General features: G+C 41.6%; 1 protein-coding gene across 1 annotated transcript in view; it reads left to right on the forward strand.

Annotated features, from left to right (window-relative positions):
• Positions 1-1,732: 1,732 nt before the first annotated feature.
• USF3 (upstream transcription factor family member 3) overlaps positions 1,733-25,376 on the forward strand; it is a 34,387-nt gene continuing 10,743 nt past the window's right edge. The window contains exons 1-5 of the mRNA XM_063294620.1: positions 1,733-1,810; positions 18,785-18,846; positions 21,554-21,582; positions 21,729-21,811; positions 25,151-25,247. Of these exons, the coding sequence (XP_063150690.1) occupies positions 1,760-1,810; positions 18,785-18,846; positions 21,554-21,582; positions 21,729-21,811; positions 25,151-25,247 (322 nt within the window). The 5' untranslated portion in view covers positions 1,733-1,759. The remainder of the gene's footprint in view (positions 1,811-18,784; positions 18,847-21,553; positions 21,583-21,728; positions 21,812-25,150; positions 25,248-25,376) is intronic.

Genomic DNA, 25,376 nt, shown 5'->3' on the forward strand with positions numbered 1-25,376 from the left:
CAGACCTAAATAGCAATTTTCTCTTCAGAAAACAGAGGGAGGCACAATGGGTAAATCCTAGGAAAGTAGGAAAAACTTAGCTGACTAAGTGAAAATAATGGAAAATTTTGAGTAGAAGTTTGTAGATAAGAATTTTTGGTTTCCAGTCCACTTCAGTTCACCATTTCCAAGAATGTCAATGTCAAATCTTGATTTTTTTTTCTCAGACATCAAGTTGCTCCAGTTTGTGATTCTGACCATCAACATACCAACAGTATAATATCTTAGTAGCATCACACTTTCCTTTTGCCTTTGGCACATCAGCATTTTGATGCCCTTTGGGTCTTATTCCAGCCACATCATGAGCATCAGTAGTCCTCATACTTGTCTCCTGCTCTTTCCCAGTAACTATGGGTAAGTAATTATTTCCCGTTAGATACTTTCCAACCTGAGGGGCAAGAGGTGGGACTCATCTTCCAATATCATGCTGACATCCTAGTTGTGAGTACCCGTTTGCTTTCTTAGCAGAATACTGGAGTGGCTTGCCATTTCCTCCAGTGGATTGAGGGGAGCCACAACTCTGAGATTATTTTCTGAGTGATATGCTTTTTAAAAAAATTATTAGCTGAATGGCCATAGATAAAAGACCTGTTTTTAATTCTGATCGAATAAATATTTCATGTTTTATTAATATTTTCTGTGGAGAGTAATGTTCTGAATGATAGTAAAATAATAATACTTTCAAGTTTTACTATTATTTTAACATTATTGTACAGGAAGGCAGAGAATGAGGAAAATAATCAAGAAGACTAGATCTGCCTTCTTTGATAGAATTCCTATTTTAGTTTAGATATTTAAACAGTAACTTCTTTTTAACTAAAAACTAAGTTGCATTTCAATTGGCTGGAAATCTTGGTTAAATACATTTGTCAAATTTAGCCTATACAATTAGAGAAATTATCACTAATTTAAGTGCTGTCTATTCCTAGATATCTATGCACAGATTAGTTTGCCACATAATTTATGACAGCAGTTTGTTTCAATGCTTATGTTTTCAAAATAGATGGTGTAGATTGATGTATCAGTACTATATTAATTTCGATAGATACATAATAGCACTACCTTGGCTGGATTCTGAATTTTCCTTGGGATTATGGCTGTGATATCTATCATAATGAGCTGTGATAGTCTTAGTCCACCCCCACTGAAAAATCTACTTTCCAGTATTGGAAAGCTGGCTGGGAATTCTGGGAGTCGAAGTCTACACATCTTAAAGTTGCTGAGGTTGAGAAGCACTGTCTTAGAGAATCGTGTGAATCAAGTCAGAGATCTGCCTAAGAACCAAAAAAAGCCCGGGGGTAGACAAAATTTGGCAGAGAAAACGAACCTGGGCTGCCTTCAAGGGCTATTTGCAAATGCGCTTGCGCTCCCTCGGCTTTCGCCTTTCAGGAACCCCCTCAGCCTCTCGCCTGCCCCGCTCCGAATCTCACCGCGCGCTGCCTCCGAAGCAGTTCCGATTTCCCCTCAATCTAACCCACGGCACGTCAATCTCAAACCTACGGGCCGTTCGTTGGCTGGCGCCCCGGCCAATGAAGCGCTCGTGGGCCGGCCTCGCCTTTCTCCAAGCTCGGTGGCCTTGTTCTGGATCGCTGATTGACAGAAGTGGGAGGGGAATCGGTCGCCCATTGGCTGCGTGGGTAGGGAGGGGTGGGACCTTTGTATGAGTGCACACAGGGATACGAGAGTGGGGGAGGGAGCGAAGAGGCCTCCCCGGAGGAGGATGGTCCCCGCGGTGGGGCTGCAGCTGCTGAGCCCGCCGTGTACTCCGTCGGTGAGTCCCTCTGGCCAGGGTCGCGGCGGGAGGGCCAGGCGGCCGCGCGGGAGGCCATCGAACAGCGTGGGCCCGGGGGTGGGGGGGCGGTCCCTCTTCGCAGCCCCAAACTGCGAAGTGGCCCTGCACCCGCCGCGTTCCGGGTTCAAGTTCTGCTCGCTCTCCGAGTGCAGAGCTCCGCGGGAAAGCCTCTCTGGGTTCGTGCCAGCAGGGCTTTCCCCTCAGTTCTCCTTTTCCGAGGGTTCCGCAGCCCTGCTTCTCTCTCTCCGGAGCCTTGTGGCGGGACCCGGTCTGCCCTTCCAGCTATGCAGTGCCCCTTGGAAACCTCGGGAGCTCTCCAGAGGCCCGTAGGAAATAAAGGGAGTTGAGTAGGACTACTATTGACACGATTGGGTTCCGCAGAAGGCAGCCCAGGCTACACCTAAAATGAGGACTGGATCCGAGAAGGAATGGAATAAATGATATCAGTAGAAAAGGTTAAGATTGCTTCTTCTGAGTTAACCATGTTCAGGTCCGGAAATAGAAACGTTTTTGTTACTGTTTCGGTTTATTTACATGATGTTTATATATCATCTTGATAAAAATACTGTTTGAGCATTAGATACTCATCCCAGTGAAATGGATAAACGATGGGAAGTACTTATGACAGACTGGAAGGATGTAATCTGGAGGCTCCTGAGACCATAAGGACAGACGTGGAAATAGAATGAAAACTCTAGGACTGGAAAAATAATGCCTGGGAATGGACTGACCCTGTAATTAGGATGACAACTAGTGATCCAGGCTGGAATGTTTGGTTTTAGGCCTGAAAATGCATACAGTCACTGAGGCTTGAAAGGGACTGGAAGGAGTATCTGAGGTTGGATAGGAAAGCTTCTGGGAGTTGAATTTGTCCCTGGGGCTAGAAGTTTCATTATTCCTACAAGTGCAAGAAAGGGCTGGTCTTTTCAATTCTATATTATTTAGCACTAATCTGTAGTACATTATGCCACTGAAGGTTTACAGATTCCACTCTCCAAAATTCCCCGAGCAGTGACAAAGTCCTTGGAATCTGTACCTTTTTAGAAGATTAGGGCTTTTATGTTTTGTAAGTTGCATTGGAAGAACTTGGTTATAGCATGTGGCAGACAAAATTTTAAAATAAATAAAATATTTAAATATTTAAAATATTTTCAAATGGTAAGATGGAGTACAGGTGGATACATAATTCTTCTGTGTCACATCAGGCATTATGAGAAAATACTGTTTTCCCAGAATAAGAAGTTGCCTGGCAAATAAGAATATATAACTGTAAATTTCCCAAACATTTGATGTGCATAAGTAAATCTGTCATTCTACCATTATAAGCTTATGTTTGTTCCTAACTAGGCTGAAACACTGGGAATGAGGGTCTTGCTGTACTTCACATCTTGCTTTGCTTAATAAAGGAAGACATATTTTAGAGACATATTCTAAAAAGAGGCCAGGGTTGGATGGATGGAAAGATAGATGTTTATTACAATCAGCACAAAAGAATATATAACAGAGCTTGTAGCCAATCCAGTAAGGACAATATTAGCTGTAAAGCATGACTAGACAAAACATAAAGTCACAAAACAGTAAAACAAGTCCAAAAGCAGTGTGAAAAACCATGTAAATGCAATAGCATAAAAGTTAAGTATGAAATACTGCAATAACTAGAGTAATTAAAATATGCAACTGGTTAGCAAAAGGGGTAGGAAGTTATACTTGTCTTAGTAGACAGTGGAAAAAGAGCTAGTGGTGATGGCTAGGCAGCTAGGAAAAGAAAATATTACAAGGTGTTGGTTATCTCCCACTTTGGTGAATATTCCTCTGCATTAAAGATTCTGTTGCTGGATATCAGATTGTAGATTTTTCCCATTCACTCATCTGAACCTGGATGAGCATGTTGACATGATTTCTTTCATGAAGACCGAGGCAGGAAGAGAGATCACCCAAGCTTTTCAACCTGAGACTTCTGTATAAGCAGCTGGCAGCGAGTGGGACTGAGAGGAAGACCTGTCTGGCGGCCCTTGTGTTTTGAATATGAGCATCTGAAACTGACAGAATGGAACTCTGTTGGTGCAGACCTGTCTCATGTCATGAACTAGGCTGGATGATAGCTTAAATCACTTTAGCTTGTTTGGGGAGGCTTCAGTATAACATACTGAGGGAGGCCATCATGTTGGAAGCGACTTCGGACTTTGTGATAATCATGGTTCCAATTAATATTTAGCTCTAATAACTCAGGCTAGAATTTTTTGATTTAATTTTATTTTCTGTTAGATGGGATAATAGCTAGATATGGAAAAGACTTCTGTAATTCTATTGTCATGGAGAGAGTGCTATTTGATGCATTTTAGACTTATGGGATTCAGATTTACTCAGTCGGGGAGTCTGGTGGGTGGTATATCAGCAGAATTAATGATTAGTGTCAGGATGTAGATGGATGTGAATTATTTTCTGATAAGTCTTAAGGAAGTTCTGATAATCGTAAGAGTCAGAATGATCCTAATTTATCAAATCCTTGCTGATAAGGAAATGGCCTGTGTGGTTGGTATAATTAATCCTGCATATTCTGCACTGCTAAGTAAAGCAAAATGAATTATCTGGGTTTTTAAAGCACTTAGGAGATAATTTTTTAAAAAGTAATTTTAGCTATAGTAGTATTAGTGTTATTTGGGGCTACTCTTAAAAAGTGTTCACAAACTTCACTTCGTTCAGAATACTGTGAACAGCTTATCATTAATGTGAATTACATTGACTTTCTTATTTAACAACTTAACTGGCTACTGATTTGCTTTACACCAGAGTTCAAAGCATTAATTCTGATCTTTAAGGCCCTATTTGACTTTGGAACAAATAATTTGAAAGGCTATATTCTCCCATATGAACCTGCCTGAGTTTTAAGATCCTCAGAAGAGATTCTTCTCTTTGACTTTTACCATTGTGAAGGGAATGGTTATAATTGGTAAGTATGAGGCTTGAACAATTATTGTACAGCCTTAGGGACATAGTATACTGTAGGTGCTGTGATAAGATACATGCTGTGGCAATCACAGATGTGAAGAAATGATGGCTTCCCTCTAGTGAGTAGAGAACAAGCCAGCTACTGGAGTTTTTCAGAGCTTGTCAAGTAGATTATGTCCTCCTTGGCCTCAGGCAGCGTACTGGTACCATCTGAATTCCAGTGTGAGAAGTTTGCAGAATTTTTCAAGGATAAAATCATGTGGAATAATGCTGGGCTTGACACTGTTTTGGACAATATACTTGGAGTGTCCAGTGCACCATATGAATGTATGAGTCAGTTTTATTTATTTATTTTTTCCTTGAGGAAGGGTTTAATGCTCATGGAAGTGAATCCACTACTTACCTGTTACAGTATGTTCCTGCCTGGAGTGATTCATTCTAAGCATTCCATTTTGCAAGTGATCACTGAAATGAACACCTGTCTTTGACAAGAAGAGATCCTTACCATCCTAATAAAGACAGTGATGAGCTTCTTGCTTAAGAAACCATTTGCACACCCAATTATCTTTAACCAAAATTGGTTGATGTCCAGTATTCCTATGTAGCCAAGCTGTTGAGAGAATGGGGAACTTGTATCCCCAGAATTCCTGAGAGACTATGGATAACCTAGATGGTTTCCACTATGGGTTTAGATCTGGCTTTGTGCAAAGATGGCTTTGATCACTCTGGGGGATAATCTATACTGGTACAGAGATAGCGGGCCCATGATGACACTTGTCAAACTTGTTAAGAAAATTTGCAGCACATATAGGCAAGGCAAAAGGCAATGGCACTTTATTTAAAAATTCCAGAATTGGGAGAAGCACAACACAGGTACACCTCTCTTGTTGTGTTACATTCTTGTCCTCATGACACCATTTTGATACATATTCAAATACTTTTCCTGCATATAGGAAAGTCTTAAAAGTAACTAAGACAGTCCAAACAAAGGATAAGAAACTTCAGAAATTGTGGCAGAGGAGAACATCTTCATGGGCTTTAGTGTTCAGAAGATTGAGCTATTAGCAACAATTAAGGATAGTGTCCCACAACACTTCACAGTACTTTCTTATAGGCAATTAACAAGCTTTGGGAAGTGTAAATAGGAAGATATTCAAACAATGCAGGCTTGTAGTCAGGTAAAGGTCAATCTTAATTGAGCTCCATCAGAGAGAGACTGGTGAATAAGCAGTGGGAGTAGAATTCAATGATATTGAGGATGTATAACAATGGAAAAGCAGGGGGGGGAATTCCAAGGTAGAAGAACAAGAGAGAAGAACAATACAGAAATAGGCAGGTCATTCTCAAAACCCAAGATGACCATGAGTAAATGTAGCAGTATAAGTAGCACAGCAACAAGAGGAAAAAACAAGGGAAGAGGAGAAGAGGTTCTCTTTTTTAAAGCTACAGTAGCAAAAATAACATGTAACAGAGTAAAAGGCACAGAAATATAAAATGTCCCCAACAGTCTCAATGGCTTTTAATTCTACTGATGATGGCAGTGTTTTCTAAATGTTTTGTTCTCGCTTTTGGAGGACCCCAAAATTATGGAGGACCCCAAAAGAGCTTTTGTTTCTATGGGTTATATTTATCAATATTTACTGAATTAAAAATTAAAATTGATACATTCATAGAATATTTCTTTATTGAATTATGTGAAAATAACAGTATGAAACCCATTATTCCTGCTCATCTTCCACAAGCAGAATTAGGGTTCAGTCGTGTCCAGTTCTCAGAGACTGCATGGACAAGTCCTGCAGTTTTCTTGGAAAGATTTTTCAGAAATGGTTTGCCATTGCCTGCTTCCTAGGGCTGAGAGAAATTGCCTGCCCAAGGTCACCCTGCTGGCTTCGTGCCTAAGGCAGGACTAGAACTCCTGGGTCTCCCAGTTTCTAGCCCGGTGCCTTAACCACTACACCGAACTGGCTCAGAATTAGGTTACCCTCAGTTAAAGTCCATCTTGATAAGATCCTGCCCAGTTTTTGCAAATGTATATCTCCAAAAGAGTCCAAATTCTTGGTTAGAATGGATCTGATAATGCAATGCCTTATGTGAATTATTGGATAAATATTCACTCTCAATATCAATTATTCCATTTGAAATCTAAGGATCTGCAAGAATTTGGATATTGTAGCTGGCCCAGAATGCCATATTGTGGGTGATACATTGAGGAGGTGCCACATTGCCCCCATATTGAAACAGCAGTACTTTTTACTGGTTGCTTTTCAGCCCCAGTTCCACAATGCTCATATTGGTGACAAAGCACTATATGACTTAGGCTAAAATTATTTGCAGGATCACCTATTCTCATACTTTTTGATTCTCAGAGACGCATGTTTTGTGGTTGCAACCAAAGGTTTGTTTAACATAAAAAATTCTGTCTTTTCCATGACAATAACTTGCCATTGTATTTGAGACTGGCCCCTCTTTAGTATAGTTTCAGAGAGGGCTTAAGATATATCTGTCAGCCCCACTAGATAGATCAGACCAAGAAAGCAACTCCACAGGATAGCTAAAACTACTTTTATTGAGGTAAACACTATAAAATTGGTTATAAAAACAGTATCTTGCAAGTCTGATTGTCCTCCTCCTCCTCCTCCTCCTCCTCCTCCTCCTCCTCATAGTTCATTGACTTTGGGAGGCATCTGTCTGAGCCATTTCCAAATGTTATGTGGACATTCTGGACTTTAAAAATGCTTTAGCCCCTTCTGCCTAATGGCTCCATATCTCTATCAAGGTAATCTTCCATACTCTCAACAGTAACTTTTTTCCTCAGCATTTTACAGTGTTTTTTTTCCCTTGCTGTTAAACGTCTGATTGGGTAGTAAATAAAAGTAAAAAGTAAAAGTGGGCCTTGTAGATGCCTTTCTCACATTCTATAAGGAAGATCAGGCTAGCACTTTGAGAAATGATTATCCGGTCCTGAGGAGGAGGAAAGAGTGAGAAAGAAGCTTATTGTCATGTTCACCGTTCCGATGTTACCGTTGCATTGTAACGTTTCACATGTCATTTGGCTGATGCGTGTTTCATCTGGGAGGGGGGGAGGATTCCATCTCGTGGGATTGTTATATGTTAGCAGCTGGATTGGAATGTGTTTGGGTTATCTCATGTGTTCAAGGTTCCTTTCCCAGGACATCAGCAGAAACGGTTACCAGCACCTGGGGGGGGGGGGAGTTTGCAACGGCAGGGCGAGGGGAGGGATTACGTTTGAGCCGAGGGTTTTTAGTTTGTATTTGGCGCACTTTTACTCATTCTCAGCTTTCTCTGTATTTGCATACTATTCTTTAATAAATCAGATATCATTAAGTTCCTGCTTGTGAGTCTGAGTCTATTAGAGTAGGCAATCATTACATAAAGCTGAGAATCCAAAAAATTTTCCGTTAGCCCCTTTCCAGATTTATTTTGTGAGGGAGAAGTGCTAGCGATGAGCAAACCAAATCCCCAAACCACAGAAAGCGAGGAATCAAGCGAGGGGGAACCTGACTCCACAGTGATAAGAACGGAGAGGGTCCCTCCACGAGAGTCTGCAGAAGTTCGAGAGGGGTCGAGCTCCAGCCTAGGAGAAGTGGAGGTTGGAGGTAAAAGAGCCCCTGAACCGACTGGTGAGTCACCAGGGGAGCTGATCACCTGGGATGAAACACAGGGATCCCTACCAGGGACGTCCAAAACGTCTTGGAAGCAGCGATACCCGATGTCCCCAACCGTGGTGAGGCAGGAGGGAAAGGAGGATTCCCAAACCCCTGATCGTATAAAACTGGTGGAGGCCAAATTGGAGTCACTAGAATTTATGTTCCGTAAAATGTCCATGGACTCGGGTTCCCGGGAGAGGAGGAGAGAGGAGTCCAGTAATAGGTATTCGACTCCTTCTTTGCCCCCACCTTCCCCGGAGGAAAGGAGTAGGACTCGGCACAGAGAGGAAGTAAGAGCGCCGAGGGTGAGAATTTCAAGGTCCCCTCCTCGAGAGCGGAGCTCCCTGGGGGCTAAGAGGAAGCCCGACCGCCCAGCTGTGACGAAGGGACCGCCCGGAGTGGGGGTTAAGGACTTTACCGTTAAATTTGATGGAGATTCAACTAAGCTATCGTTCTTCCTTACCAATGCAAGGAGTTATATGGACGAATGGGAACAGTGTTTCCGCTCAGAAAGAGCCAAGATTAATGCCATTGCCACTAAGCTCAAGGGCCGGGCTGCCGATTGGTATGTGCAGTTATGTCAATCGGATGCCCCTGAGCTGGAGGAGTTCGAGGAATTCCTGTGGGCGTTGAAACTACTCTTTGAAGACCCGTTAGCTAAAGAAAGAGCAAAACGGGCATTGAGGGAGCTGTGCCAAGGGCCACGATCGGTGGCAGACTACGCTCTGGAATTTAAGGCTCTGGCTGGGAAGGTTGAGGATTGGTCCCAATCCACATTAATAGAACTTTTTAAGGACGGTCTGAATACGGAGGTCCTGAGGTGGTCACTTGGCAGGGACGACCCAGATACCCTGTATGAATGGATACAGCTGGCAGGGAAGGCTGAGCATGCCCATGAGACCTTTGCTCACCAGAAGGGGATGAGATCTGCTGGGCTCAGCAAGGGTTCCCGCACTGCTGCACCCACTGGAAAGTCCGGTCAACGTGCCTGGGAAAAGGAGAGAGAGCGCCACTATGCGAAAGGACAATGCCTCCAATGTGAGAAGGAAGGTCACCGAGCGGCGGCGTGCCCGAAGGGAAAGACTGATGGTCGTCCGGGAAAGTCGTCGGGGAAATCTCCCTCTTTACCCAGGAAAATGAAGGCAGCCATGGCTGAAACTGAAGTGGAGGAGATTCCTTACTTCGGGGACAAGGGTGAGCCCGACCTACTCCAGCCGGCGGGAAATGCCAGCCACCTGCTTTAAAGAGCGCCTCTGGGCAGGTGGTGGAGGAGGGGCGCGACCATATTTTGGTGAGTGGCAACTATCCCACACTGACAGTGAAAGTGAAGCTAGGCTCCCGCACAAGAACCGTTGAAGTTTGGGCATTGATCGATTCAGGGTGTTCGTGTTGCTTGATGCACCCTGACGTGGTGGCTGCTTTGGAGTTACCCAGCTTTCCACTGCAACGTCCCATGATTTTTACCCAGCTGGATGGTTCTACGGCAGTGGGGAAGCCAGTTACCCATTTCACGGGCATGGTGGCATTGCAAATGGGCAGCCACTGTGAGGGGCTGCCGTTTGTAGTGGTGCCTGTGGGGGGTCCCTTAGTCATTCTGGGGATTCCTTGGTTGGTCCAACAAAACCCATATATAAATTGGGTGCACAGGACTTTGACTTTTGGGGATGGTTTCTATCAAGCCCCTGGGGAGGACGACGCTCCGCAGGCTGCAGTGGGGAGGGCAGTGGCAGCAACCCCGCATTTCACTGTCACCCCACTGGAGGGCTTGCCGGAGCAATACCAAAGCTTTGCGGATGTGTTTGGTGAGAAGGAAGCGGACCAACTTCCACCTCATTGAAAAACTGACTGTGCGATAGAGTTGGTCCCCGACGCGCAACTGCCCAAACCAAAAATCTATGCCATGACGCAAAAGGAACTGGCGGCGTTGCGGGAGTTTGTGGACAAAAACTTGGCCAGGGGTTTTATTGAACCAGCAAATTCGCCAGTGGGTGCCCCTGTTTTGTTTCGAGCGAAGAAGGATGGGACATTGAGACTTTGTACAGATTACTGCGGATTAAATGCAGTCTCGATATTAAACAGATATCCTCTGCCAATAATAAAAGACATGTTAGCACATCTGCCTAAGGGGAAAATCTTCTCTAAGCTGGATTTGAGGAAAGCCTATTTCCGCATCCGCATACGGGAGGGGGATGAATGGAAGACTGCTTTCAATTGTCCTCTGGGTTCTTTTCAGTACAAGGTTTTGCCTTTTGGGTTGGCGGGGGCACCAGGGGTATTCATGCAATTGATCAATGAAGTGTTACATGAACATTTGTTCAAGGGTGTACTGGTCTATTTGGATGATGTTTTAATTTATACTGAAACGGAGGAGGAACATGAGCGCTTGGTAAACAGGTGCTTAGCAAACTGAGAAAGTCTGAGCTTTATGCTAAACTTTCTAAGTGTGAATTTCATCGGACTCAGCTTGACTACCTGGGGTACAGGATCTCTGACAAAGGCATTGAAATGGATCCTGTGAAGATTCAAGCTATTTTGGGGTGGGAGCGCCCGTGTACCCACAGGCAGCTCCAAAGTTTTCTTGGATTTTCCAACTATTACCGCCAATTCATCCAGGGGTTCGCAGAAATTGCATTGCCTCTCACTGATTTGTTACGTACGAAGGGGTTGGGGGACACACGCAAGGTGAAGAGCCCGGGGGCATTGCTCAATTGGACACCTGAATGCCAGTTGGCTTTTGACAAACTCAAAAGCCTGTTCACTGCTGAACCCATTCTGCAACACCCTGATCCCACTAAACTCTTTGTGGTTCAAGTGGATGCTTCCGATTTCTCAATTGGAGCGCTCTTGCTGCAAGCGGATGCTGGTGGCCGCCTGAAGCCCTGTGTGTATCTGTCCCAGAAATTTTCCGAGACAGAAAGGCAATGGCATGTTTGGGAAAAAGAAACTTTTGCAGTCAAGTCTGCTTTGGAGGCATGGCGCCACCTCTTAGAAGGGGCTAAATGTCCTTTTGAGGTTTGGACTGACCATAAAAATTTGGAAGCGCTCAGCACGCCCCGTAAGCTCAGCCCTAAGCAGATCCGCTGGGCTCAATTTTTCAGTCGCTTTGACTTTAAGTTGAAGTTCATTCCGGGCAAGAAAAACTTCCTGGCTGATGAGTTTTCCCGCCTGCCCCAGGATTCAGTCCAGGCACCTGACGTTGTGGGTTCTGTATGGACAGCACCCCAATTGGGGTTGCAAGCTGTCACATGCAGTCAGACTCGTGCACAGCTGCCCCCAGCTTCGGTTTCACCGGCTGGGGGAAGAACGCCAATTCCCTCGCAATTGCAACAACAGTTTCTGCTAGAGCTGAAATCTGACACTTGGTTGCAAGTGAATAGAGACAATGTTACATTTGACAGAGGCTTCGCTTGGAAGCAAAACTGCCTGTACGTCCCTGACAGTTTGCAAAGGAAAATTTTGATTAGGCCTCATGATGATAAAGTGGCTGGTCATTTTGGGTTTGTCAAAACCTTGCATCTGGTACGCCACCAATTTTGGTGGCCCACATAGAGACGTGATGTAAAGAGTTATGTTGCTTCTTGTCCTGTCTGTGCCATGTCAAAACGGAAGGGGGGTAAATCGCAAGGGCTGCTGCAGCTGGTGGCCAGTCCCTCCCATCCTTGGGAGGAGATTTCCATGGACTTCATTGTGGATTTACCTCCTAGTCAGAGAAAGACTGTGATTTGGGTGGTAAAGGACTATTTCTCTAAGCAAGCCCATTTCATTCCATGTGCTTCCATTCCATCCGCGCAGCAATTGGCCTGCCTTTTTCTAATCCACATCTACCGGATCCACGGGAGCCCCTCCTGCTTGATCACAGACCGCGGAACACAGTTTACTTCCCAATTTTGGAGGGCATTTTTGAAGCTGGTGGGCACCAAGCAGGCGTTGTCCACTGCGTCGTATCCGGAGACTGATGGATCTACGGAGGCTCTTAATTCGACCCTGGAGCAATTTTTGTGGGCATTTGTTAACTATCAGCAGGACAATTGGGTTGATCTGCTACCTTTTGCTGAGGTGGCTTATAACAACGCCGTCCATCAGAGCACGGGGCACACCCCTTTCCGTACTGTGTTTGGCCGGGACTTTGTTCCCATTCCTGACTTGCCTCAACCCTCTGCACAGCCCTGCTCCGCTTCTGATTGGGCTGCTCACCTGGTTGATTCGTGGCCAGTGATTCAACAGGCGTTGGCTGATGCCCAATCTGCCTATAAGCTGCACGCCGATAAGCGACAAGCCCTTCAACCTGCTTTTAAAGTTGGTGATAAGGTCTACCTTTCCACCAAGTTCATTAAGTCCCCTCAGCCCTCGAAGAAGTTGGCTCCTAAGTTTGTTGGTCCTTTTCCCATTGTGGGAGTTGTGAACCCTGTCACATTTAAACTGGATTTGCCACACAATCTGAAACGTTTACATCCTGTTTTTCATTGCAGCTTGCTCAAGCCTGTCAACCACTCCGATCATTGGCATCCGCAACCCCCACCTCCTGCTCCGATCATGATTGACGGACAGCAACATTTTGAGGTGAAGGAGGTCACTGATTCTCGCAGACTTCGTGGCACCCTGCAGTACCTCATTCAGTGGAAACACTTTCCCCACCCTGAGTGGGTGTCTGCCCGTGATGTTCAGTCTCCTCTTTTAGTTAGATGCTTTCATCTAGCTTATCCTCTGAAATCTGCTCCTTAGTGTTTTTGGGGGGGCGGTATGTCATGTTCACCGTTCCAATGTTACTGTTACATCGTAACGTTTCGCATGTCATTTGGCTGATGCGTGTTTCGTCTGGGAGGGGAGGAGGATTCCATCTCGTGGGATTGTTATATGTTAGCAGCTGGATTGGAATGTGTTTGGGTTATCTCGTGTGTTCAAGGTTCCTTTCCCAGGACATCAGCAGAAACGGTTACCAGCACCTGGGGGGGGGGGGGGAGTTTGCAACAGCAGGGCGAGGGTTTTTAGTTTGTATTTGGCGCGCTTTTGCTCATTCTCAGATTTCTCTGTATTTGCATACTATTCTTCTAATAAATCAGATATCATTAAGTTCCTGCTTGTGAGTCTGAGTCTATTAGAGTAGGCAATCATTACACTTATATTTTGTTTAGTATAAGATGGAGACTGTTGGAAGACCTGAAAGACCAGGTTAGGGACAACTTGTCATGGAGGAAATTTATGTATGTGGTTGCTAAGAATCAACAACTTGATGGCACCTAATCAGAATCAATAAGATGGAGCAGAAAGAATTGCTCAAAACTGGAAATTTCTAGATAACCTGTCATTGAATAATTAGCATGCAAAAGGATGATCAATTGCTCTTATGGAAAAAGTGATTGATAAAATTTGAATACTGACTTCTCAGAGGAATAAATCATGTTTTTATCAGCTCTGGAAAGATTATATAAATTATGTTAATAATAACAAGTCTTCTATTGATAAATTGTGTGTTATGTGTATGAATTGATTGAATGTTGACATGTATTGTTCTGGGCTGTTCTCTTGTATTCTTGTTTCTTCTTGCCTTACAGAATATTAAAAATATTAAAAATGAAAAATAACATGGAAAAAAATGACATGAGGGAGAGCACTGTGCCCTGTGATACCCCACATTGGTGCAGCTACAGCCTTGAACACTGTTCCATCCTGATTACAAACTAGAACCACCTACTCAGGAAAAAACCACTGAAGAACAACACCTCCAACCCCAAAACCCTGCTGACACTCCATTAAGATGCTATGATCAAGGGTATCCAAAGCCACCAACAATTTTAAAAGGACTAGGAATGGTACAGTGTCCCCCATCAAGATTCTTATGGTGATCCACCAGTGTGATCAATGCCATTTCTATCCCATGACTGGCTCTGAATCCCAATTGGCAGGAATCTAGATAATCCATTTCTTCTGTCATTCTTTGAAGCTGTCACCACCTTCTCAAGATTTCCCCCCCCCCCAAAAAGGAAGTTGGTGATTAGAAGGAAGTTACCAAAAATGGCTGGATTCAGGGAGGGCTTTTTCAAGAGAGGGTACCTCTTAAAATAGGTGGCATTACTGCCTCCCTCATACAAGCACCGATAATTCCCTAATCCAGCCTCTTCCTGCCTGCCTGTAGGAACTAGGAAGACCATGAATCCAAGTTGCATTTAGCAAACTCATCTCTCAGAGAATCCTATCCACTTGGTTGAGCATAATAAGCTCAAAAGAATCCGTGATCATAGCACAAGATCCAGCCTCATCACCACGTTGGATTCTGTCCAACTGACATTCAGCTGTAGTGACTTTGTCCAGCAAGAAACCTGCAAAATTATACAGTGAGCCTGCAGGCATCTTATCCCACCTCTGGGCAGGGCTGCCATGTGGAAATCTGGAGATGTAATAAGGACAGAGAAGAACAGACACCACCCAATAAAAATCTAAATCTCTCTCTTGGGAGCCTCCCAAGTCCACTAAAAAGCAGTGTCTTCAACAAGAGCCTCCCTCCAGCTCTCACTCAGGGTGTGCTTCAGAGGCTCTTGTTCAGGTTGGTTTGCCCTGTTTCTGGCGTCTGACATCTACTGCATGTCACCCTGAGCCTTAACTGCAGACGTGACTCACCTTCTCCACCTTGCCAATCTTCTGCCATTATTCTGCTCTTAGGGGTGGTGGCAGCAGCACTCGTTTGCCCTTTAATGAAAAGTCTCTTTTACAAACTACCAACCCACAATCATATACTACAGCTAGTCACAGAGTTAATAAACTAACAGCTTACTAAAGTATCATCTTAAAAATAAGGAAAAAAAAGCCATGTACATGTTCACTTACTATTTCCAAGAGATGGTGAAATCATACAGCTGCAGTTCTCACTAAAAAAACCCTCTATTGGCTCTTCTAAGCCTGTCTCAGATTCCGTTTAACTGTCACTCTCGTTTTCAATAGTGAGTTTCTTTCCCTCCCCCTCCTCTTTATTATTATTTTTCTCTTTCCTTTTCACTTGGTCCTTCTTTTGTTGTTTCCTTGGGCACTGTATTGTTCTTTTCCTTCTACTTGCTTCTCTCTCAGGGCACTTTCACAAGGGATTGTTTCTGTTTCTCAAGCCCTCTGATGTGGCTCTGAAAAAAATCAGAGGTGAGCAAGGATGAAGAAAACATCCTGAAGGGCCAGGAGAAGAAAGGGGCAAGCCAGAACCCACCATGACAACTATTTGGTGAATGCATGCATGAAAATGAAGGTATAGGCTTGATTATGTGTGAATGGGCTAAAATATATGCCCTAAAGTAGGAATTGGTTTCATCTACGTTGTTGTAGATGTATGAAAATAGGAATGTATAGTTGGTAATAGTTTTATGTTAAGCTCCAATGAATGGTGGTAATGAAAAAAGTAGGTTTGGGGTTTGAGAAGAAGTGAAAAGATAATATAGTGAAACTGCAAGAAAGAAGAGAAAGTTCACGATCTATAAAAAAAAGTATTAGAAAGAAGAAGTAAGGAAATGCTGGATATTTAAAATGTGCCTGGGAATGTGTTTTTCAGAATTTTGATCAGAAGTGTACAGGAAGTGAAAATGAGCAAAATTTGGGAAGTTCAGTGCACCTTTATGCTTTACAGTGGTATGCAGCCCAGATGTGAACATTTTTCATATATACTGTGACTCCTGATGTAGTGGTATGTGGAAATGACCTTGGGAGACAGGAAGAAGAGCCACAGACTAGACAATGGCCAGATAAGAGGCAGCTGAGCCCGCAGAAGGAATGGGGGCGTGGCAAACATCTCAGAAGGGACCCTCCCTAGTTTCTTGGACTGTAAAGGCAAGTGGGGGGGGGTACTTTCAGACTTGCAAGATTCTGTTAAGGTAACTTTATAATAAAGTTAGAGCTAGTACTCCTGGGTGTGCTTCTTGTCTGGACTACCTCACAAGGCTGACATCTCCTGTCTTTTTATTGCTTCTGTTCCTTACATTATATCCTTCGGTTGTTGTATTTCAGTCATAAAAGTCCTTAAAAAGTATTTTCCTTGCTGTGGTAAGAATTCAGGTCCATCTTATTTCTCTTACTTTGAGCATATATAGAGAAAAAAGGCTCTGACATTTATGAGAAAATGTCCTTTCTGATTTTTCATTAATTAGTTTAATTAGTTTGGAGCTTTCATGTCTGCCCAATCCCACCAGATGGAATTCAGAGTAAAGCCCTCCTGTTCATGCTCACATGTTGGGTCAAACATATTTTTTCCAGTTTTGTGAAGTGCAGAAGTTGTACATCCAGAAAGCAAGGGCCGTAATTCTAGAAGTCAATTTTCTCATGCTGGCGTTATTTTTGTACCCAGTTGTTCTCCTGCAGTATTTTTTTCTTTTCTGTCCTTTTCTGTGAACTGGAAGATAGATGAAAATACCACCCAACACCACAGGTGCTTGAGTTTTCTTCTTAGAGCTTCAAAGAGTCAGAGATAAATATTATGATAATTGCTATTGGTAATATTGTTCCTCTCCATGTCGATAATCAGGCAGGATAACTGTTGGTGAACTTCATGAAACATGGGACGTAGTTTTGTTATTCTGGCACATAGCACACTTCAGAAATGAGCAGATCTGCTAAGCATACATTTGTTTCTGTTTATTACAAGAATGAGTACTAATTACAAGAACTGTTTTCTTTTTCTTCTTTCAGAAAGTAGTTACATTTTCTCTCCCTTTCAAGCTCTGTATTCTTGCCTGCTTTATACCAGTAGGCTATCCTAGTTTTCCTGCAGCACCCTGAAAATGATTTATTAGTTGCATGGTGAAGAATATCTTGTGGATCTCTTGCCTCTGTCAGTAACACTCATCCACTCAGCGTGTCCCTTCATATGGTTCTTCTCCTTGTGGAGAGTTACTTTCTGGATCAGTTTACTGCTGCAGTTGCCTCTTGCATGTGGTTCCAAAAATTCTCATCCACTTTTATGAGCTGAAGTGTGGCCACTTGCTTTTCCATTCACCTTATTTTTTTCTGTGCTCCTCTGCAAGCTTACATTTAATGCATATGTACGCTAGGTTTCTTTTAGGCAGGGAAAGAAACATGCCACAAGCCAGCAAGTCATGATTCCAGATTGATTTACATTAATTTTCCCTTCTATTTCTTCTGTAGAAAAATTGATTTGTTTCTTTCGTTGGCTAACAGATAAGCTAAGTACAGAACACTTACAGGGAACTATTGATAGGGATCTCCTATTTATTTATTGTCAAATTACTTTCTAACTTAAATTTGTCCTCCCTGTTCAGTTATATGTAGTTTTGGCTTCACTTCTGTTGATACATTTAGTATGAAAATTCATATGAATTTCAATATGTTACCATTGTTTGTCTAAGTATGTATATATTCCTCTATGTTCTATCTATGGCATATGGAATTTTTGAACATACCTAGCATGATTTGTAGTAGTGGATTATTGATATGCATGCAGTGTTAATATTTAAATTCTTTTTAGAGAAGCATAGAATATTATCTAGTATATATTCTATATATTAGAACTTGAATTGTTTTGTTTTTATGTTTTCAGGCAAGTTTTTCTTTTTTAAAAATTTTTCTCAACATCTGCGTATCTGTGTTGTTATGAAGTATTTCATTATTATATGTTGATTTTATATACTGTATATTCCACAACTAACAGTAGCATATCTGAGAAAAGGTTAAGCAAGAATCAGTGACCTGAGTTCCAACCAACATCCTGAAATAGCACTGCTATTTAGGTTAATTCAGGTTTTATTAACTAGTAAAAATCAGACTCAGTTATTGAATGTATTTTACACAAAATATAAAATTGAATGTTGTTATTACTTCAGACATTCGTGACTCAAAAATAATGGCTTTTTAGGCAGCCGTCTCATGAATTTGTCTTTTGTACCTGAAACCTAAAGTAAACTATGTTGCTGGCTTGGATTATCCCACAATTTCGTGACCTATCTGTATTTCATACTTTTTGCCAAACTTTTAACCACATTCTTGTATGGCTGCATTGTCTGTTCTTCTCCAATTAAATGCTTGTCAATGTGTATTTCCTGACACTGTAATTTCTGCATTGACATTTCTGCATTGTAACTCCAATAATCTGAGTACGAATAATATACAGGTCGCTAAAGAGAGAGGCTTTGCATTGGTACTTCTCCTTCAGTGCATAGGCATGCTAACACCTCTGACAATTTCATGGATAGGTTGGTTGTGCTAATGTAAAAAATATCTCAAAATTGTAGTGAAAGATTTGCTACAGATACAGATGTAAAAGCCTGCTGAAAAACCATGCATTTTCGACTGTAGTGAGAATTGATATAGTAACTTCAAAAATTGTGATGCGCTTTTTCTGCTTTCCCAGATCCTTTTGTCTCAAACTATGCCAGAGATGACAGAGAAAGCTCCTCTTAAAAAGCAGCACCGGTATGTTTCCCAGTTTCAGATAAGTGTATGGTGCAATCCTATCCTTGCTACAGAGAAATAAATGATACTGGTTTGGGTGTGATTGTCTTGACTCTGCGCTGTGGTTAATTCTCTTTTTCCAGCCTCTGGAGGAAGAGATTGAAGGCTAGAATAACCACAGAATGGGGGTGTTCTGTCTGCAGGGGTCTGCTTGCCCTGTTTTTTTGCCCCCTGTAGATTTGAAGAGGGTAAAATGGGCATGAAGGGGGTGGGGGCTGAGTGGAGGCTCCAATTTTAATTAAACCATCACATTTAATTTATTAGACTCCTGAATGCTTAATAAGTTTTTTTTAAGTGTAATGTGTAATGTGTACAGAATGTGTATTTTATAGTAATTATGGTATTTTTATTTTAGTGTCTGATTGTGTTTGTGAGCCAACTGCAACGAAATTTCATTTTATTATGCGCTTGGTGTATAGTGTATAGTGGAATGACAATAAAGTTATTCTATTTTATTTTTTGACAAAAATGAAAAAAGGTACTATAAGTCAGCCAGATACTGCAAAGGTAGGTGGGCTATCAGCCAACATGGCGAACAGTGGTGAAATATAGCAGACCATGGTTTGCTGTATTGTCTGAGATGGTACTTATGTGGAAGTAGCTTAACAGTTACTGTCAGACTTGGTTTAGTGTGGCATGCAAACATACCAATAACACCACTAAAATTTAATAACTAGCCAAACACAAATCTGTTTACTAGTTATATGACTGTAGCGGAGGTTTAGTGCAAAATATGGGGGGAGGTGTGTGTACAGAAATAAGCTGCATGCAGCCCTCCATCCTCTCCATGCAAATGTGATAAGTGTGTCTAGGTGAAATGAACAGCAGATATGAATAGCATAACTATGTGAATGAGATAGCTACATGTGCATGATTATTTGATGGCAATACATTATCCTAAATTAAAGTGCTATTGCCTTTTCCTTTTTTTTGTGAAGTTTCTTGAATTCCTTAGAAGAAAGGCTGAATACAAATGCATCCCTCTTATTTGAAACAATCTTAAAATCAGATTAGCTTCCATCTTGCTAAGTTTTAGGAAAACCGGTGCATTTTTTTAAACAGGGGCCTGGGAATAGAACTGTTAGTAGTGAACCTCCACCACAAGTTTTTGTTTGCTGCTTGATTGTTCTTCAAGTGCTGATGTTTTTGTAATTGCAGATGTAACTGTAAATGGTTATGGTATTTTGATTTTTTAAAGCTTCTTTCTGTAAGAGATAAATTTATTTATTTATATTTCAAATTTTGTCACTGCCCATCTCCCTCAAAAGAGGGACTTTGGGCGGTTTACAATAATAATAAAACTAAATGCAGATTAAAATACAATAAAAAACGGTATCTCTTAAATAAAAGTATAAATATAAAATATAAAATCCAGGATGGCGATATTAAAAGTTCTTAATTTAAATTCATAAATACACGGGAGCCTCTTTAGGGCGCTCACCACCCCCAGGATTGACTACCCCTCTTCCTGCCCCAAGCAAGATGGCAGAACCAGGTCTTTACCCCTTTCCAGAATGCCAGGAGAGAGGAGGCCTACCTCACCTCTGAGGGAAGAGTGTTCCATAGGGCAGGGGCCACGGCAGAGAAGGCTCTCCTCCTGGGTCCTGCCAATCAACAATCTCTCATGGACGGGGTCTGCAACAGGCCCTCTCTGCCTGACCGTGGGACAGGTCGATGTAATGGGGGTGAGACAGTCCCTCAGGTAACCTGGACCCATGCCATGTAGGACTTTAAAGGTGATAACCAACACCTTGAATTGGACACACTTTAATACATGTGCAGTAATTGAAAAAAAATATTTGGTGGCTTGGTGCAGCATCTGTCAGAAAAGGGTGTTTTTCACGTGACATCTTTCTTTAAGAAGAATGTACTAAAGAAAATGCATTAGTGAGATGCCAAATCTCACAAAATTGCCAATTATCAGTACATTTCTGCATTCCTGCCATGACAATGCCAAGCATTTCCAAGATCAGACAAAATTTTGGGGACAAGTTCATGATTTCCATTCTATCCACATTTAAGAATAAATGTCATTGGAGTTGGGGAATATGGAATACTGGCAGGAAAACAAGTTTCATTACATTTGTTTGACAAGAAATTTATAGGGAAGCATAAAAGTATATCTTAATGTGACATAATTTCCAGCTTCAGTATACAGAAAACCTGCCCATTGCATATGAGCAAGGCTCACCCCCTTTTCGCACTGAAGATATTGCTAGTCTGGCAATGAATCATCTGCAAGAAAACAACAAGGCTCAAAAGAGCACCAAGGACTGCACATTGCATATGTGTCTATCGTGTTTCCCCTGTTCCTTTTATCTCTGGTATTCGTTTATTCTACTGATGATATAATACATGATCCACATTGCAACCTTTGCTCACAGCTTGAATTTCCACAAGAGCACTCATTTTTAAAGCCTAATTTTGTGCATGTTTTCTATGTGTATGTTTTAGGGAGTATATATTTCTGGGTGGTCATGCATAGGAATTTCTGCAAAAATAAACTATATTAAACAGGCAAATCAACTATATGCTATAATCCTCACTGTATATGTGGGTTTGCTTTTGTCAGAAAAGAAGAACATTATGTTATAAATGTTTATGGATTTAGTAAAGTATTTTAAATAGCAATAGATAGTTAACCCTTTTTCATGTTTTTTTTAAACAGGAAGAAAAACCGTGAGACTCATAACGCAGGTAGGAACTTAGTATTGCTGGGATCAGGATGACTATTTTAAGTATGCAAAACCAAAGGCCACCAGAACAGAACAGTGACATTATTTCTGAGCAAACTGTAATTGTAAATGTACTGCTATACATACAATGTGTTCTGTTTTTTATAGTGGAGAGGCATCGAAAGAAGAAAATCAATGCTGGTATAAACCGAATTGGTGAGCTAATTCCATGTTCCCCTGCACTGAAACAGGCAAGTAGGGCCTTATGTTAAGAGCAGCTGTATACAGACTTTAGAGTTGATTCTTCTAACAGCCCAGTTCAGACAATCAAGATAAGGGATTAATAAACTGGAATATACTCAAGTTTCAGTCATTTTCCCACAGTTATGAAGTGCAGTTACCCATAACTTCCCATTATAGGTAGTCCTTGTTTAGTGACCAAAATTGGGATTGGCAGCTCTGCCATTAAGTGAAGCGGTTGCTAAGTGGGAAATCACGTGACAGCGACTGCTTTCCTTTTCCCCACTCCCCCACCCTTTGGAATGCTCACCCTGGTGCTGGGATAATTAGCAAGAAGAGAATTAATGTTTGTTTACATTCACTGGAGAAGAAGGGATAACAAGAGAGTAAGGCACACAATGGGGAATATACACTGAAAGCAATGCACTGGCGCATAAGCTAAAAGTTCTAGATTCTGTTCCTGGAGTCTCAAATAAAGGGAATAAACAGTAGGTGTTAAAAAGCCATCTCCCTTTCTGCCTGAAACATTGAAAAAAATTAATGTTTGTTTACATTCACTGGAGAAGAAGGGATTAAAAGAGAGTAAGCAGGCACACAATGGGGAATATACACCGAAAGCAATTGCTACCATGGGCTACCATGGGCTCCACAATTGCCTTAAATTGCCATATCCCAATCCTGGATCATCTTGTGGAATTGAGATTAGCAATTACGTAAAGTCATTAATTGAGAGCCAGTTTGGTGTAGTGGTTAAGGCATCAGGCTAGAAACCGGGAGATGGTGAGTTCTAGTCCCACCTTAGGCACAAAGCCAGCTGGGTGACCTTGGGCCAGTCCCTCTCTCTAAGCCCTAGGAAGGAGGCAATGGCAAACCACTTCTAAAGAACCTTGCCAAGAAAACTGCAGGGACTTGTGCAGGTAGACTCTGAGAATCGGACATGATTTAACAGATTTTGAAAAAAGTCAGTAAAGCAGGACTGGACTTAATGTCAAGGGAAACCTTTACCTTTACCTTTACCAGTAAAGCAGTCCACTTCACATCAGCTCATCTTCTTCAGAAGTTATCTTCCGCCCCCTGTTTAAAAATCTACTAGGGGTGCTATAGTTGTAGATGTTTACAATGGCAGGGGATTGAACTAAATCAAGTTTTTGAAGATCTTTTCCAAATTCTTCCTACCAAATTCTTCATTAAATAAGATATGTGAAATTGTCTGGGTTATATTTCAATGACAACATCTACATTCAGCAAGAAGGCAGAATTTCTTAGAATTGCCCTCTGAAGGAGTGACACCTTTTATATATATCTTAAATAGTTCTTTGTCTCATCCTGATTACATACCCAGTGCCAACATCATGCTCTATAGGAGCAGAGGATCGTGCTCCCTGATTTTTACCTAATCTCATGCCACAGTTAGAAAATGGGACAAATCCAATGTCCATTAGATAGTCTGGATTTGTGTGAGAGTTTCTCATTTAAGCTTTTTCCTCTTTTTATGCAGAAAATAAATCCTTTATAATGAGTGTGATTAGGAAAAATATTTCCGTAGTTTTAGTTTATGTGTCCAGCAGTGCTCCTCAGTGAAAGACGTAACAGCCCATTCCATGCACGGAACAACCCTGTTGGGTACCTAGATTGCACTAAGTCTTCCAGGGCAACCACATGTGTCAACACTTCACTCCTATAGAAGATGAGATTGGGCAATTTCCTTCTGCTTAAAAATGTCACAAGAAATATTTTAAATTATTCCTCCTTCCCTGTTCTAGGAATGCTGTCTATTTCACTTGCCCATGACAAAAATAAAAAGTTTAACTTCTGATGAAGCATACCATCAGTAGGAATGAAGCAGGCCCATCTATAGTAAGACGGGAAGATAGTCTGCCTTTCACAGAGATTATGAAAGGTGGTTTCAGGATCTCATTTGGACAATATTCTGCAGTAATTTATGGTGAAATACATTTGTGAACTCCTTTATCTTATCCTCTGTTTTTCTTCTTCCTACTGTTCAATCATTGATAAAGGTCAACTGCTGAAATTACAGTAACATCAACCAGTGCTAATGTAACCCACTGATACAGTTATAATATGGATTAGCTGTTTTGAAACTTGTATCTAGTTTTAAGAAAAAGTAATATTGAGCAGAATTACAAAAGTGCACGTGAATATGCTATGCTGTTTACTAAAGATTTCATGTCACTCCTGGACTTCTGGGAATCACCTAAGTGTTCACTTTTAAAAACAAAGTATTTATATTATTATTAAAATCAATTTAATATAAATGTTTGTTCCACATTGACATTCATATCTGTACATCCTATTTTATTTTTGCCAATAGCTAGGAATTCTGGAAATTGTCATCAAAAACATCAGGTAAACCAGGTTCAAGAAAGCTACTCTCCAGTGATTAAATCTGAAGATAGAAAATAAAGTCACTGAAAATTGTGATTATATTAATTTTGTGCACTTAACACAGGAAACACTTTTTTAAAAAGTGAGAGAGCCAGTTTGGTACAGTGGTTAAGGTGCTGGCCTAGAAGCCAGGAGACTGTGAGTTCCAGGCCTGACTTAGGCACGAAAGCCGGCTGGGTGACTTTGGGCCAGTCACTCGTTCTCAGCCCAGCCCACCTCAGAGTTGTGGTTGTGGGTAAAATAGGAGGAGGAGAATTAGGTATGTTTGCCACCTTTGAGTTGTATATGTAAAAAAAGATGGGGTAAATGTACTATAATAATAAATCTTTATTTTCAAATGCTGTTTGATTTACAACTCCCATTCTACCTGGGTGGACTTCCAGGGTTGATGAGGATCTTAATCTCAAGGCCAAGAAAGTCTAAATATTTCAGTCACTATATAGAGGAAAAATAAGATTATGGCTGCAGGTCACTTCATCAACGTCCACGTGGTACCACCTTCAGCCTCAGATAATAGTGCCCATATTAGACTTCTGAGGCAAAAACAGCAGACCCACGAGGCTGGATGTGGGACAAAGAGCTGCAATCCACTGTTTTGTCCCATATAGTGATTTGAATGTGTAGATTATTAGGTTTTTGTGGTGGTGTTTTTTTTACAGAAAAGGCCCTGAGGGTATCTGGAAGAATTTATTATAATTTTGAAATTGTCTAATTCGGTAGCAGTAGGAAACAATACATTTTTAAATTACTGTAAAAAACTATTCCCAGAAGAAGAGCCCTGGAAAATTTTCTGGAATTTTTTTTTTTTTGTGAAAGCTTTCATTATATAACAATATGTATTATATTAGCATGAGTTGATGGTAGTGTAGTTTCATTAACTTAAATGTTTTGTTACTTTTTCCTCTGGACATTGTAAACCAATTCAAAATCTGTATCCTTTACAGAGTAAGAACATGATCCTCGATCAAGCATATAAATATATAACAGAAATGAAAAAGCAAAATGATGAACTCCTGTTGAATGGAGGAAACAATGAACAAGGTGAATAGATTGCTGTATGGATATCTGTGACATTTTATAGTCTTTCCTTACTTAATTGGGGCTGCTGCAGAAGGCATTTTGAAGCATCACCAGACAAAATAAGGTACTGTCCTGTTTTCCTTCTGTGGC

This window comes from Candoia aspera, chromosome 2, assembly GCF_035149785.1.
Source record: "Candoia aspera isolate rCanAsp1 chromosome 2, rCanAsp1.hap2, whole genome shotgun sequence".
Taxonomy (NCBI): domain Eukaryota; kingdom Metazoa; phylum Chordata; class Lepidosauria; order Squamata; family Boidae; genus Candoia; species Candoia aspera.